The 14199-nt window shown below is 42.6% G+C and overlaps 1 protein-coding gene and 3 pseudogenes across 1 annotated transcript; 3 read left to right on the top strand and 1 right to left on the bottom strand.

Moving 5' to 3' along the window:
• The window catches only part of LOC147640919 (uncharacterized), a 122978-nt pseudogene that overhangs the window by 103607 nt on the left and 5172 nt on the right, over window positions 1-14199 (bottom strand).
• Window positions 1349-5244, top strand: LOC147640922 (uncharacterized). Its single transcript, XM_086816611.1, has 7 exons — window positions 1349-1471; window positions 2414-2485; window positions 2756-3031; window positions 3124-3290; window positions 3698-3915; window positions 4088-4419; window positions 4505-5244. The coding sequence occupies exons 3-7, from the start codon at window positions 2756-2758 to the stop codon at window positions 4865-4867; spliced, it is 1356 nt and encodes a 451-aa protein (XP_086672737.1). The 5' UTR covers window positions 1349-1471; window positions 2414-2485; the 3' UTR covers window positions 4868-5244.
• Window positions 7331-8385, top strand: LOC147640921 (DExH-box ATP-dependent RNA helicase DExH12-like; annotated as a pseudogene).
• LOC147640920 (uncharacterized) lies at window positions 8576-9931 on the top strand (annotated as a pseudogene).

Genomic DNA, 14199 nt, shown 5'->3' with positions numbered 1-14199 from the left:
CCCTAGTTGGGGCTGGCCAACGCTAGCCCCAGAAAAGGGCCATGTTGGCCAGATCTGGCCGATGTGCTGCCTGGGTAGGGGGCAAATATGGCCGCCTACTGGGCAGCAGTCTCCCCCAAACACTAGGGCAGACTAAGGTCTATATTTAGGCCACCTTGTTGGCTGTATCAATAATCTTCTCATCGCATTATTATGCTCTTGACTGTAGCTGATTCTATACGACTTATAGCTGCTCCTCTTCCTAACTGTGGAGTCCTCCAGTTGGTGCTTTAGAGTGCTAAAGCATTGCCCTGTTTGTAGGTGCCTTTCAGGCCTACTGTTTGCCCACTCTTTGTGGAGGTTATACAGAGTATTGTTGCACTCCTTTCAGTTGTCTATTTGCCGTCATATTTCCAGCATTGTTTCCAGCACTGTTATAGATCTTGGGCTGCATATTGTTTGTCAATCTTGCATGATCTTTAACGTATCTAGGCTGGCTTGTGGGTTGGCCCAACCTATAGTTGGCCAAAGTGGGGCCCCATTTCCCCTCTATTGGGCCTGCCTTTTGCTTGCAAAAGCTCCCCATAGTGCATCCAATAGGGCCTCTGAAATTGACAAAAACCGTCACAAAACTGGCATAAGTGCTTGCAGGTGTATTAGCCTCACATTGGATGGGCACATCCACAATAGAGGGCCTCACTCCCTATGATACACTTGGAGATGTCCCCCTTTGACTGATACCATCCCCTCTCATATCCAAGGTGTAGCATGAGACCCAAGGAGCTGGAGCGTTGCTGTAGACCGTACTGGTGAAGTGCTCTTGTGAGGATGTCCGTAACGTTGTCGAGTGTAGTACAAACTACAAGCGAGATGGTCCCATCACAATCTTCTCATGAGTGAAGCGATATTGTTTCTCCATATGCTTATTCTGTGCTTGAAAATAGGGGTTGCGGGCTATAGCAAGACAACTTGATTGTCGCATAAGATCGGAGTCGTTATTGGAATCCAATGTCATAAAGAAAGTTGTTGGGGATAAAGGCACAATGTGCTATCCCTTGTATAAATGGTACTCGTAGTGCCACATCGTCACCTTATCTATACTTTGTATAAAAGGCAATAAGGGATAAAGGCACAATGTGCTATCCCTTGTATAAATGGTACTCGTAGTGCCACATCGTACGTTATCTATACTTTGTATAAAATGCAATAAGGGGAAGTCAATCTAAGACTTTTGCTTCCCACAAAAACTTGTGCTCTCTCGCCCTCATCCCTCTCCTTCTTGCTTCTACTCCCTGCTCCCATCAATTGGTATCCCAACCCGCTTGCTCCTCCTTGCCCCCTAGCCTCCCCTCGCATCCTGTGACCTTTCCATCGCGGGAAGTCACTTGTTCTTGCTGCCCACGCAGTCCATCCACTCTCCCTCGCTTACCCCAGCCGTTTCGTGGAGTTTCATCGCGATATTCTCTTGCCCCTAGTTGGAGACATCTTTTGGGTGAGTACTTACTGTTTTTCAGCATTTTCAACTAATTTTTGGGCTCCAGCAAGTGTATAACAGCAAGAAAGTGCTCAAGGGCACTTTCCAGAGGTAGCATTCAGTATTGCTACACTTCGTGCAGCTGGTCAACCACATTGAAGTAAGATTTTGTCAGATTTGGTGTTGATTTTGTTGGTCAAGAGTTTCCAGCCAGACAAGAGAAGAATTTCGCCTACTTTTTTGGGCTTTTCTTTCCTGCTTTTTGCCATAAATCAGCTCACCCTAATCTGTAGGGGAAGCTTGCAAAGATTTGTGGCATTCCGCCCGCCCGTTGCTAAGTTATTGCTGTTTTTCAGTTTCTAGCCACAGGGCAAGTTGTAGATTTGCTGAAAGGGGACATTCTTCTACTATTCTGACACCATAAAAGTGGTCGCCTACCTTTAGGGACGGTGTTTGCCAAGTTTGGTTGAATTCCGCCTTTGGGGTGTTGAGATATCATCACTTTTAGGGTTCAGCCTGTTAGAAAGTGACATGTGGCAGTGGATAAGGCAGAGAAATTTTGAGGCTTTTGCAATTTTATGCATTGGAAGGCTTATTCTTGCACATTGAAGCAAGCGATTGGAAGAGGGAATCTGTGAGAAATCAAAATATTCAAAGAATATTCCTCACGGGTGATGCCAAAGATTATGCCTTTGTGAAGCAGTGCTTGGAGCACTTGAATGCATTGACATTGTTGCAAATCGGTGCTGATTTGATTTATGCCTTGATTGTGCACTTTTGTGATAGTCAAAGTTTGACTTTTGACCTCACAATTGGGGCTTTTGGTGCACAAGTATTCAACAACCTATGTTGCATTGAAATAGTGCTTTGGATGCCAAGTTGGATGCCTTTGTGTTTGAGAAAAACAATAATATTGTTTGTTGCAGATTTATGACTTTTTTTACTGTTATTTTGGGACAGTTTCTTCGGGTGTATTGGTTGTACCGCTGGCTGATATCAACGCGTGCAGGGAAGGTTAATTCTAATTTCTACGTGAGTGGATCCTGTGTCAATGATCATAGATACAGGATGTGACCGAGCCAGAGCATTTCATATGCAGATGTTGCAGGTCAACAGCACAGGGTCCTCTAAACTAGAAGTATTGCGCATGCTGTACCTGCAAGGATTGAGCATATAGAATGCCTACAATGTAGTGGACATTGCTTTCAGATAATTTACACTTGTGTGGTTTGTGTGATCTTCTTCTTTGTGACCTGGTGTTGAGAATTGATCCGTGGATGGTTTGCTGATGTCAAATGGCAGATGCAGAACGGTGCTATGGCTGTGGATATCGTTGCTAGTGACTGGAATAACCGGATTAGAGACACTGTTATGAAGATCTCATCCAAAATCCCGGAAGTGGGTGCTGTTGTAAGCATTCTCATTGGCTTCTTATGGCCAAAAAACAAGATTGACATTTTTCAGGCCCTCAAGGCGGACTTGATAAAGCTCATCAAGAAAGAGATTCTTGAATACGAACTGAACCGACATCAGTCTGAGATCGATGCGCTAAAAATTATCATTGAGAGATACAAGGCGGTAACTCCCATTCAATCCTGTGGCCAGCATTTGTCATTGTTCGGACACAAGCTACGGATTGGCGTTAACTTTCTTGTTCTGATGTACCACAGGCTCAGACTAATGAGAAGGGTTATTTTCTAAACAACTGGATCACTGAGGCTGACACTTTGAGTGTCATCTTTCGACAGTCGACCAACAACATCCACCTCATCCTTCCCATTATCACCCTGGCTCTGCTTCATCTCACAGGCCTGCGGGAGAGACTGGACTTTGGCAAGTGAGTCGGCATGGAGTCTTGCGTGCAGCCATTTGTTGGTTGAATTGTGACAGAGGTCAAACAGTCTAGATCTGAAATTGTGCATATTGTGGGCCATCTTTGTTGGATAAATAGATATATTGTATGCTATGGCGTAAAACCAATCTAAAAAGGTTTAATAGGCTTCGCTAATTTTCAAGGAACATACTAGGGAAATTTCGCTAATTTTCAAGGAATATACTTAGCTAATCTTCTAAAACTTACTTGGGCAAATCCAAAGACCGGATAGAAGAATGTTCGATAAGACAGGTTCTTTGAAAACAAGCCCTAAATGACATGAAAAGTTTCTTTTAGGCTGTGATTCTAACTGCCTTATATTCTTAAGAATACATGAACATATTCGTGATGTGGCTTCACGGTATGTGCAGGGTCCTCTATCACGAAGACAATACAAAACAGTGGAAGGAGGATCTTGAGGAGATGTATAAGACTTACATTGTGAATTTTCTCCCACAAATCTTCAAAAAGTGGAAAGAGTGGAGGGCAGCACAGGTGGAGATTAATGCATGGACTGAACCCCATCCAACAGCAATTCCCCCCTTCTTTCGGATGGAGTCTCATGCAACAGTTGTGGATACTATTACAGGTACTGGAGCTCAAGAAAACTGTTGGTTTCAATTTAAAGTTGAAACATTGCATACTTGGGGTCATTGAGGTGACAAATCCCACTTTGTGGATTTCATAAATTTTTGAAAAATTAGTTTTATTTTTCCTAATTTTGGAGACCAACGTACCTAGTTATGCTTTGCAAAATGTAGGTGAGAGGAAGCATTTCTCCGTGGATCTGACAGATTCAAAGACAGTTTTTGCGAGAATCTGCGAAGACCATAAGACTCGGATGTGCAACGATGCCACTGCTGACATGGCCGGCTGCATATCAACCACGTTCGTGTTTGACAAGCTCTTACCTGACAACAAGAAGAATCTCCCCAAGTATGACAAGGAGGTGTTTGGTCGGGTGTTCAGAGGTCCATATTCTGAAGATCTTTCTTGGCCGGATCGAAATTTTGGACTCGGTTACCCAGTTCCAATTTTCAGAACACGTCCAGATCGTGACGACTACTTGCCCAACTTGGGCCCAATCACGAAGGTACATAACGGGTCCCATCTATGATCATCGATATCCTTGATTGATGGCAAAACTCCTGAGCTGTTTCTTCATCACGATTGTGCAGGTGATCATAAGAGAGTGGAACTCTATTGATGCCATGCAATTTATCTATGCGAACCGTGAAGGGCGTCTAGCCGGTAATGCTCAAGGGGGACAGAGGCATGACATTGATGTGAGGGGCAAGACCATAAATGGACTTCGCATGGGGTTCTCTAATGGAGTGCTGGCTTTTGTCCAAATCATTTATTATGATGGGACATCATCATCTACATATGGGAACCGTAGCGGTTGGAAATGTCAGGAAGTATCTGCAAAGGGCCCCTCTGCCTACAGGGTCAGTTCATGGAGCTATAAAGTAGATCTGGGCCCTTCAAACACAAGTGGCCCTAGTGTAATCCAGTTGGAATACGCCCCGCAGATCGAATGATCAGTTGCAGCAGTGTGTAATTTCATCACAACAAAGCTATCCTCCTTTCCACCAGGAAATATGAGTAGGTTGATCCGTCTCTACCATCCATGCTCCTAGTAAAGTCTCAGTTTTATCCTCTTCCCTTGTCTCTTCATGAGTCATGCCCCACCCATCTTTATGTCCACCCTTATGGTAATATGTATTAAAGTGTATTGAGCAGTTTTATGACTTATTTTTCTCACATGTGTAGCTACCTTTTGTTCATCTAGCTGCCTTCCCCTCTATCCATCTATCTAGTCTTTAAAGGACATGTGCCACGTTATGAATTTCATATCCACGTCTGTATTTACCAGTCTATCTATTCATATTTCGAGACACCTGCCTTTCAGGCCAAAGTACCTCTTGCCTCCTTTCTCTCTCTATTTTGGGCTGAAATTAACTCTTGCCTTTCTCAATTGGTAACTCACACCATCTCGAAAGAATATTGAGATGCACTTTTAAATACTTGACATTGTTTATTTTGCGGTAGCTAACGCCTCTGCCTCTGCCTCTCTCTCTCTCTCTCTCTCTCTCTCTCATATATATATGTGTGTGTGTGTGTGTGTAGTATGCTTGTTTTTTTTTCCCCCCCTGACACACTCGCCGGGGCACACCCGGGGACCCACTGAATGGGTGGAGCCGATTGCCCCCTCCAAATATTAGCCATTAACATGGTCGGGCAACGGCCACGTATCATCGGGCAAGAGCTGCGAGATGGGCATCCCGCATAACCTCCGCGATGGCCGCACGTTGGAACGACGGAGACATCACAAAACTGGGATCCTCCTCCCCGGGTGATCCACCAAAGGAGGAGGATACACTCGAGTGTTCAAGGGCAAGAGCCCTAGCAACGCGAACACATCAAGTGAATTATAGGTGTCCCTTTTCTAATAAGTGAGACTAATGGGACTTTGAACCCATAACCTGGAGGTTACAAGACTCGAGCCTTCACCATTAGACCAACTCATTTGGGACACGTGTGTATGCAATACAATACATGCCATCTATAATTCTTGCACGGTTCGACTATGTCCAACCATCTGTCTTGAAAGAGTGACAAGTGGAACTAGAGGGGTTGAGGGAGGCATGGATTAAGATACAAATCCACCATAAGCTAGCTTCACCTTCAACTTGGTCGTTCTACTATCTTGTCCTCCCCCCCCTCCCCCCCCCCAACACACACACACACACATATATATATACATAGACATACACACACATACGTGTATGTGTGTGTGTGTGTGTGTGTGTGTGTGGTAAAAATAGGGGATTGAGGGAGGCATGGATTAAGATACAAATCTACCGTAAGCAAGCTCCACCCTCAACTTTGCTCCAACTTTGTCACTCTACTATCTTGTGCTTCGCCTACACACACACACACACACACACACATGTGCGTGCGCACATGCATGCACACACAATCCATACACACACGCACGTATACACACATACACAAATCTATATGTGTATGCTAGTAAAATTTAATTTTGATACATCTAAAATGCTTTTATAACAGCAAAGTATAATTTTGATGCACACGCAATGTAATTTTTGTCTTCAAAAATTCAAGTTTGATTCATAAACAATGATTTTCTCTCTCTAGGCTAGAGAGAGAAAATGTCTTAAAAAGGACTCTAATAAGAGCAATGCAATTAACAAGAATGCTTGTGCTAGACTATAGAAGGCTTAAAGAGCAAAGGAACATTCACAAGTTGTTACATGAAGTACGAACAGTACGAACAATGATTTTCTCTCTCTAAGCTAGAGAAAGAAAATGCTAAGAGAGACCCTAAAGGGAGCTATGCATACAATGAAGCATTGACAAACAAAAGCAAACTGCTTGAGGTAGATTTACATCTACAAAAATGAATAAAGTTGGATCAAAGGATTTTGCCATTCAACAACTACATAATCACTTACCACGGCAAAATCCTTTGATCCAACTTCAAAATGGACTCCCTAAACCTATGGATGCCACCTCTTGATCCACAAACAATATTTACAATCGGACATAAGAAAGATGGAAGTAGTAATGGGGAAGGTAAGACTAGCATAAGGAGGAGGGTAAGATCATATGGAGTAGCAATGTGGAGGATACGAGCATGAGAGTATGAACGGTGAGGAAAAGAGCAAGGCCTAGTAGCAATGGGTAGAAGTAGAGAGCATGAGAAAAGGGGAGTGGGAGAGAGCACAAGAAGGAGTAGGCAAAGGAGAGGAGATAGAGGATAGTAGAGACAACACTAGGAATAGCAATGGGGAGTGGAGAAAGCTGAAGTATTGGATGGAGCAGTACTTTTTGTTGCACAAATTATCACTATGAGGTCAAATTAGAACTATTGGTGCATAATTTTCACACAACATTTGTAGTGACACACTGAGAGTTTTGATCAAATGTTGCATAGTGACACAAAGATTATGTCACCTTGGAACACACAAGTTTGCATGACCCCCAATCCAATGTTGTCTCTCGACTACCCTATCACTGATTTGTTGTAGATGATGGGGCGGGCAAGCCGGCCTCTCGTTGACAAAACTGGGAAATGCATCATTCTTTGTCATGCTCCTCGAAAGGAGTACTACAAAAAGTTTTTGTATGAGCCTTTCCCAGTTGAGTCCCATTTGGATCAATTTTTGCATGACCATCTAAATGGTGAGGTGGTAGTGCACACTATCAAGAACAAACAGGATGCTGTGGATTACTTAACATGGACATTTATGTATCGCAGGCTCACTCAGAATCCTCACTATTATCACATTCAAGGTCCAAGCCACAGGCATATTTCTGATCATCTATCAGAGCTTGTTGAGACAACACTGTCTGATTTGGAGTCAAGCAAATGCATTGCAATAGTGGATGACATGTATCTTTCCCCTTTGAATTTAGGAATGATTGCGTCGTACTATTCTGTCAGCTACACCACAATAGAGTTGTTCAGTTCATCTCTCACTGCAAAAAAGACCAAAATGAAGGGACTTCTGGAGAAACTGGCCTCAGCATTCAGAGTACTCAAAACTTCCAGTGAGCCAGGGGAGGAGGAGTTTATACAGAAAATGATCAATCATCAATGATTTGGTATTGAAAAACCGAAATATAGTGATCCACACGTGAAAGCAAATGTTTTGTTACAGGCACATTTTAGCAAACATGTAGTCACCAATGGGCTAGTGTTGGGGATCAAAAAGAAGTATTAATTGATGCTTTCTCAATGGGATCTTAGCAGAGGAAGTCTATGTTTCTCAACCTTCTTGCTTTGAGGTTGACGGGTCTAAAAAAAGAAAGGTATGCCAGCTTAAAAAATCCCTGCATGGATTAAAGCAGGCACCTCGGGCTTGGTATGAAAGGATACACACTCATTTACTCAGACTTAGCTTTCAGAATAGTCGGACAGAGGTCACTCTATGTATCCGGAAGAGGGGGGCAGATTTGCTGATTTTGATCTTCTATGTGAATGATATGATCCTCGCTGGGCCACATCCCAACAAAGCTGTAGATTTCAAGCGGGATTACAATAATCATTTGCTAGATCTTGGCCAGTTGCATTACTACTTGGGTATCCAATTTACTCATATTGAGGGGGGTATTGTAATGTCACACTCCAAGTATATTGGGAAGCTCTTACATAGATTTTGGTTTGAGGATTGTAAGGCAATGAGAGACTGGTGTTCATTTCTCCCCTAAAGATGGGGGTGGTGCATGTGATGCTACCTCCTATCAGTATAGGCAGATGGTTGTTTGCTCTATTTGTGTCATTCTCGGCCAGATTTGCAGTATGCGTTTTTTCTAGTTGAGTAGATACATGCATAGTCTTACTCATCACCATTAATAGGCAGTGAAACATGCCTTTAGATATATCAAAGGCACACAACACTTGGGCCTTCTTTATAGGGTTGATACATCACCAAGGCCTCAGTACCACATGAGATTATCCGTGCAGAGCTACTGCCCCCCGTTGGTGGTGGAGGCGCTCACTCGATTAGTCTCTTTTATGCATAGCACCTGGGCTCTCCCTAAAGACAAGTGTGCTCCTTTAGCCTTGGAGTCTTCACTACAGTTGGCATCACAGGGAGATAGATCATGATGGTATGCACAAATGACATCTTGGTTCTAGCTGCATGGCTTTAGTATGAACAGACTACCTCCATTTCAGTACTCCATGGATGCACCCTCCATCTCTCTCACCACGGCAAAGATTACTAGACTTATCAGATGCGACTGGACTTAGCTGGATACCAGGAGGACATGGATACAGTCGACACATGAGTTGGGTACGAAGATGGCTTTCTATAGAGAGCATCTTCTCCAGCTTATAGAGGATGGGTTTGTGATTAGACCTAGCTACATGGATACTCATCTCTCCCATGGGATACGGTGTGCTATTGGTCAGATACACACATCCTCACACCAGCTAGAGATTGAGACAGGTAGATTTAGAGGAGTACCAGCTGAGGCCAGGATTTGTCAGTTGTGCCATATGGAGTAAGAGACAGAGTTACATTACATATGTCACTGCCCAATATATTATACGATACGAGGCCATTTCCACTACCTATTCAAAGAGGGTTTCGGACCACTTTCTAGGGTCATGAGATACCAGGATCAAAGATGCCTCGGACTATACTTATTGGAGCTGCATAGACACAGAAAGGATCTCTTGAGGAGGGGCTCAGAGAGGGAGATACACCTGCAGAGGCAAATTACACACTTCTTTCGGCCAGAGATTGAGCAGTCTGACTAGCACGCCCCATAGTATAGCTACACTAGAGGCACATTGCTTGATCGGACTATGGAGTTGGGACGGTCCCGCCGCCCCAAGATGAGGGTTCCATCTCGACACCATCAGAGACTACGACACAGGATCCACACCATACTAGCACGACATGGGAGTCATCCAGCCAGAGTGCTCACCATGGAGGACATTGATGCTATCCGCCATCGTCCGATGAGAGGTATCTTTGGATACTGATGTATGTGATGCTTACCTCTATTGCTAGAGAACTCTTAGATGTATCCTTTTCTTCCTTCCCAGATGCTACCCATTAGGACCCCCCTATTACCTTTTCAGTTAGATGTATAGTTGTTTTAGCTTTCTCACAGGCATTGTATTAGATTCACCAAACTTCGTAAACTTTTGGTCTCATGGGTCATTTTGGCCTTTTGAAGACGTTAATGTATCATTTCATCTCTCTCTCTCTCTCTCTCTCTCTCTCTCTCTCTCTCTCTCTCTCTCCATAGTTGCTATAAAGTACACATACGATACAATACGATACGGTGTATTTATGGTACTTTATGATTCATATGGTACGATACGATAAATATGGTGAACTATTTTTTGAAATTCTTAAGAAACACTTGTGAGACCTTACCAAGTTTGCAATGTAGAAATCTAGAAGAGTTGTGGCAAACCAAAATTTCATTAAAAGCAAGTAACAAGATACAAAGCATCATACAAATGGATACACTAAGCTATGGGTGATAGATAGGCCTAGACTCTAGTCACTAAGAATGAACATTTCGACATGTCACATGTGTCACGTTACATGTATGAACATTGAAATTTGAATAACGATACTATGTTACATGTATGAACATTGAAATTTGAATAACGATACTATGTAATATGTATGACATATGACATATGTCATGACTCATAATATATATGATGATTAATCTCAAGCACATATGATGTCAGGTGTATCGTGTATCATGTACTCGCGAGCCTGGAGGCATTGGGCAAGAAGCTGAACACATTTAAAATCGTCTACATTTTGGCCACGCAATGTTTAGAAACGGGTAGACTTTTTTCCCAACAGCTAGTTTTTCCAACCATACAATTTGTCATATGGACGTATGATTGTATAGATCCTACCGTATCGTATGACTACTGTCGTATGCTATACGATGGCAACTATGACACACGCGCGTACATACACTTTATGCATTGAATGTTGAAATGTCCACAATTCATGAGTGACTATATATTTGCCAAGATGAATATACACTTAGTTTAAGTTAATAATCTAGTGGGTGGAATGCAATGCATTTTTTATGACTCTTTTCAATTCTGAATAATTTAGGTTTATCAAATTATTTGTATTATATATACATGCATACAATTTTTAAAGTAGATTTTTTGTGGCGTACTTTACGTACTTTTGCTGAGAGAGCTTGCCTGAACATTTACCATGACCTACCTTTGCAAGGTGCTTTGGTCATTTGAACCATACTCAATACTATATTGTACCTACCTTTGTAAGGTCCTTTAGTCATTTGAACTGTGCCAAGATCCCCTTGGTACACTTTTGTTGTTGTGAGAAGAAGAGATGTAGAAGACCAAGATCTATCATCTAAAAGGATGACTCCAAAGGAAGCATAACAAGTTAGATCTTCTTAGCAAAAGAACCTATAAAGATCAAATCATCAACGTAGACCAAAATGATTACTACCAATCCCCATGAGGAAGGATGTAGAGGTTCGTATCTGCATGAGAATGACACAATCCCCATGAGGAAGGATGTAGAGGTTCGTATCTGCATGAGAATGACACAAGCCTTGCTTCTACAATATAAGAGATCAATGCAATGATACCAAGCTCTAGGTGCCTATTTAAAGGCCATACAAAGCCTTCTTCAATCTATACACCATGGTCTCCATGCCTAGAATCTGATATCCAAGTGGTTGATCCAAATACACCTCCTCTGTAAGCTCACCAGTAACGTTGATTTGCCATCCATCTAAAAGGGAGGCCAATAAGAATGTCTAGCCAAAGTTAGAACAAGGCGGATGGTAGTCATGCTTTTTTGGTATTGGCTTTTAGCTCTTGGGGCTCTAGAGGCTGATGGGATTCAAAAATGGATATTGCAAGTTCCATGCCCTCCTCATTCTTCAGGTCAATCTCTGGGTATGCCATGTGGGAGATGTCAAAATTATTTCTGTACGTCTCACACGTGTGATATGCATTCCAAGAGCCTGTTATATATAATATCAAAATGCCAGAAGGATGGTATTGGGTTTCCTTAAGGCTTAGCATATAGTCGTGGTGGCAAGGTTTGGCTTCCAGCCATCCTTGGTATTGACACCAAAGACAACTTTCCACTAGAGCTGCATATGTGGGTAAGGGCAGTCCTCTAAATCTAAAGGCCGTTATAATTCTAGTAAGGGTAGCTTTGGTGGAAAAGAATGTGTGTTTAATATACATCCACACCAGGCGGCTCTGAAGTTTAGTACAATAGGGTGAATAGGCAACAAGAATATTTCAGCTTGATCTCATCGAGAGTTAGATCACCATTGAAGTATGCCATTGCCAGGACGGGGTGAGTATAGGTGGATTGTTCTTGTAGAAGAAGACAAAATTGGCTAGGCTTAAGGACTAGATGAGGTCAAGTTGGTGTTGGAGAGATGCAGCTACAATGGCTTGGAAGTAATACTTGTGGGTGGTCTCATCAACCGTTGGTGGAATAGTTGGGGCTTGCTGAAGTTGCTGCACCTGTAGCTATTTATTTTCTATTGTTGCTTCACTAGTGTTCTCTCTAGTACTTGATTTTGCATATATATAAATTTTTGTTGTCATTCTCTGCTACATGGCATAACTCTTGATTTTCCTTTTCTTTTTCTGCTTTGAATTCCGCAAGCCTTCTTTATTTTTTGATAGAGATAATCTGCCCAATTGGTCTCATACAATTGTGGCTTATGTAGCCTCAGGAGCAAATATGATATTATGGTGATCCGCACATTTTATCCATGTTAGGAACCTTAGGACATGAGGAACTGCTTTTTGGAGTTGAGAGGCACAACATCTGTGAAGGCAATGCCGCCCTTGTGCTTAATTATGTTGGTCGTACTTTGCGGCTCCATGTAACTTTTGTGAAAGATTTCTCAAATCAACATATGGTGCCACAACCACTAGCAACCCATATGCATTTCGTACAACAATGTAGCTCAAGGTGACTGGCCTGACTTTGACGAGGCAACAGCCCACAAGGCTGTTGGAGATCTACATGCACATTGCATGGATACACGCACCAATGGCCACAATTCAACTCAGGCCTAGCTTCAACAAGGCAGAAATCATACATGCAGATATGGACATGCATACTTGCATTATAACATATAAATGCATTCACTTATAGCCACAATGCAGCTCAGGCCTTGCTTCGATGGATGCAAAAGTCATCGCCATCCACAAGGCCAACATTTTCTGATAGCGATGAAATTCACCAAAATAATGACAAAGAATGTTTACACATTCGCATCAATGTATGCATGGATAAGTATTGCTGTATTATGCAGTGTTCGAGATGATGGAAAGAGGAGGATCTGCACACCTGCAAGCTGTGTTGTAACACCTGTAATGAATCTTTTTACGCTCTCATCTTGTGCGACAAGAAGCGTGAGCCCATACTTCTTCACCCTCCCAAACTGCTCGGTTGGATAAAGCCCCCGCTGGTATATGATGCTGGCAACAAAAAACCAACAGTATGATTTGGGCTGAAATAATCTATTGCAATAGACACCACATGGTGTGAGAGAAATTCCATGAAACCAACCTGTTGACCGCATAGCCTGCACAAAAGAACATACATTAGAACTCTTTTTTGGGTGCCCTGTTGTGTGAGTGATAGATTTTCATACGACAAACATACAAAACACATATGGGCATGAAAGTATGTTTGAAGTATGGTATTTTCTCATCATCTGAAACATATGCAAGCCCTCACAAGAAGTTTTAGACAAATTCCCACTATAATTCCCGCTTTACCAATTACGACAACATCATGAGCTTCTGTAGGGGAGGCACAGTGTACCTAACTAGGTACGGTTGGGGGCAGGGGACTGCTGGCCCCGGGGTGGGGGCCCGGCAGTCCCTTGCCCCCAACCGCTATGCAGTGCCTCCTCTACAGGTGGTCATGATGTTGGAAATACCAAGGGAAAGTGGCCTATTTCCCACAAGGCAAAATGCATCTAGGCAAGTATGTCAATTTCTTTAATACACATTAATACACGATACATTGCATACATTTACACCGTGAAACATACAAAGCATGAAAAAAACTATGATGTGAGTTATGCAAATAGACATGCCTCTTTGTTGATGCAAGAAAGAACATGCATCAAATATTCTGCCTACTACTAGCATTCACTTTGCAAGTACATGAGACCCTTCCTTTGCTAAACATGCGAAAACCCAAAATGGTTATTCTTCTGCAAAGGCCTCTGAAAGAGTTTTCGATACATTGAAGGCAGCAGCACACAAACATTTCACACCTCTCCAAGTGATATAACACTAACGTTTGAAGACCCAATATGATGCGGC

This window comes from Cibotium barometz, chromosome 2 (genome assembly GCF_041138505.1).
Source record: "Cibotium barometz isolate CiBa-2024 chromosome 2, ASM4113850v1, whole genome shotgun sequence".
NCBI lineage: Eukaryota > Viridiplantae > Streptophyta > Polypodiopsida > Cyatheales > Cibotiaceae > Cibotium > Cibotium barometz.
Note: the sequence above shows the minus strand (reverse complement) of the source record. Positions and strands in the feature narration are given on the sequence as shown.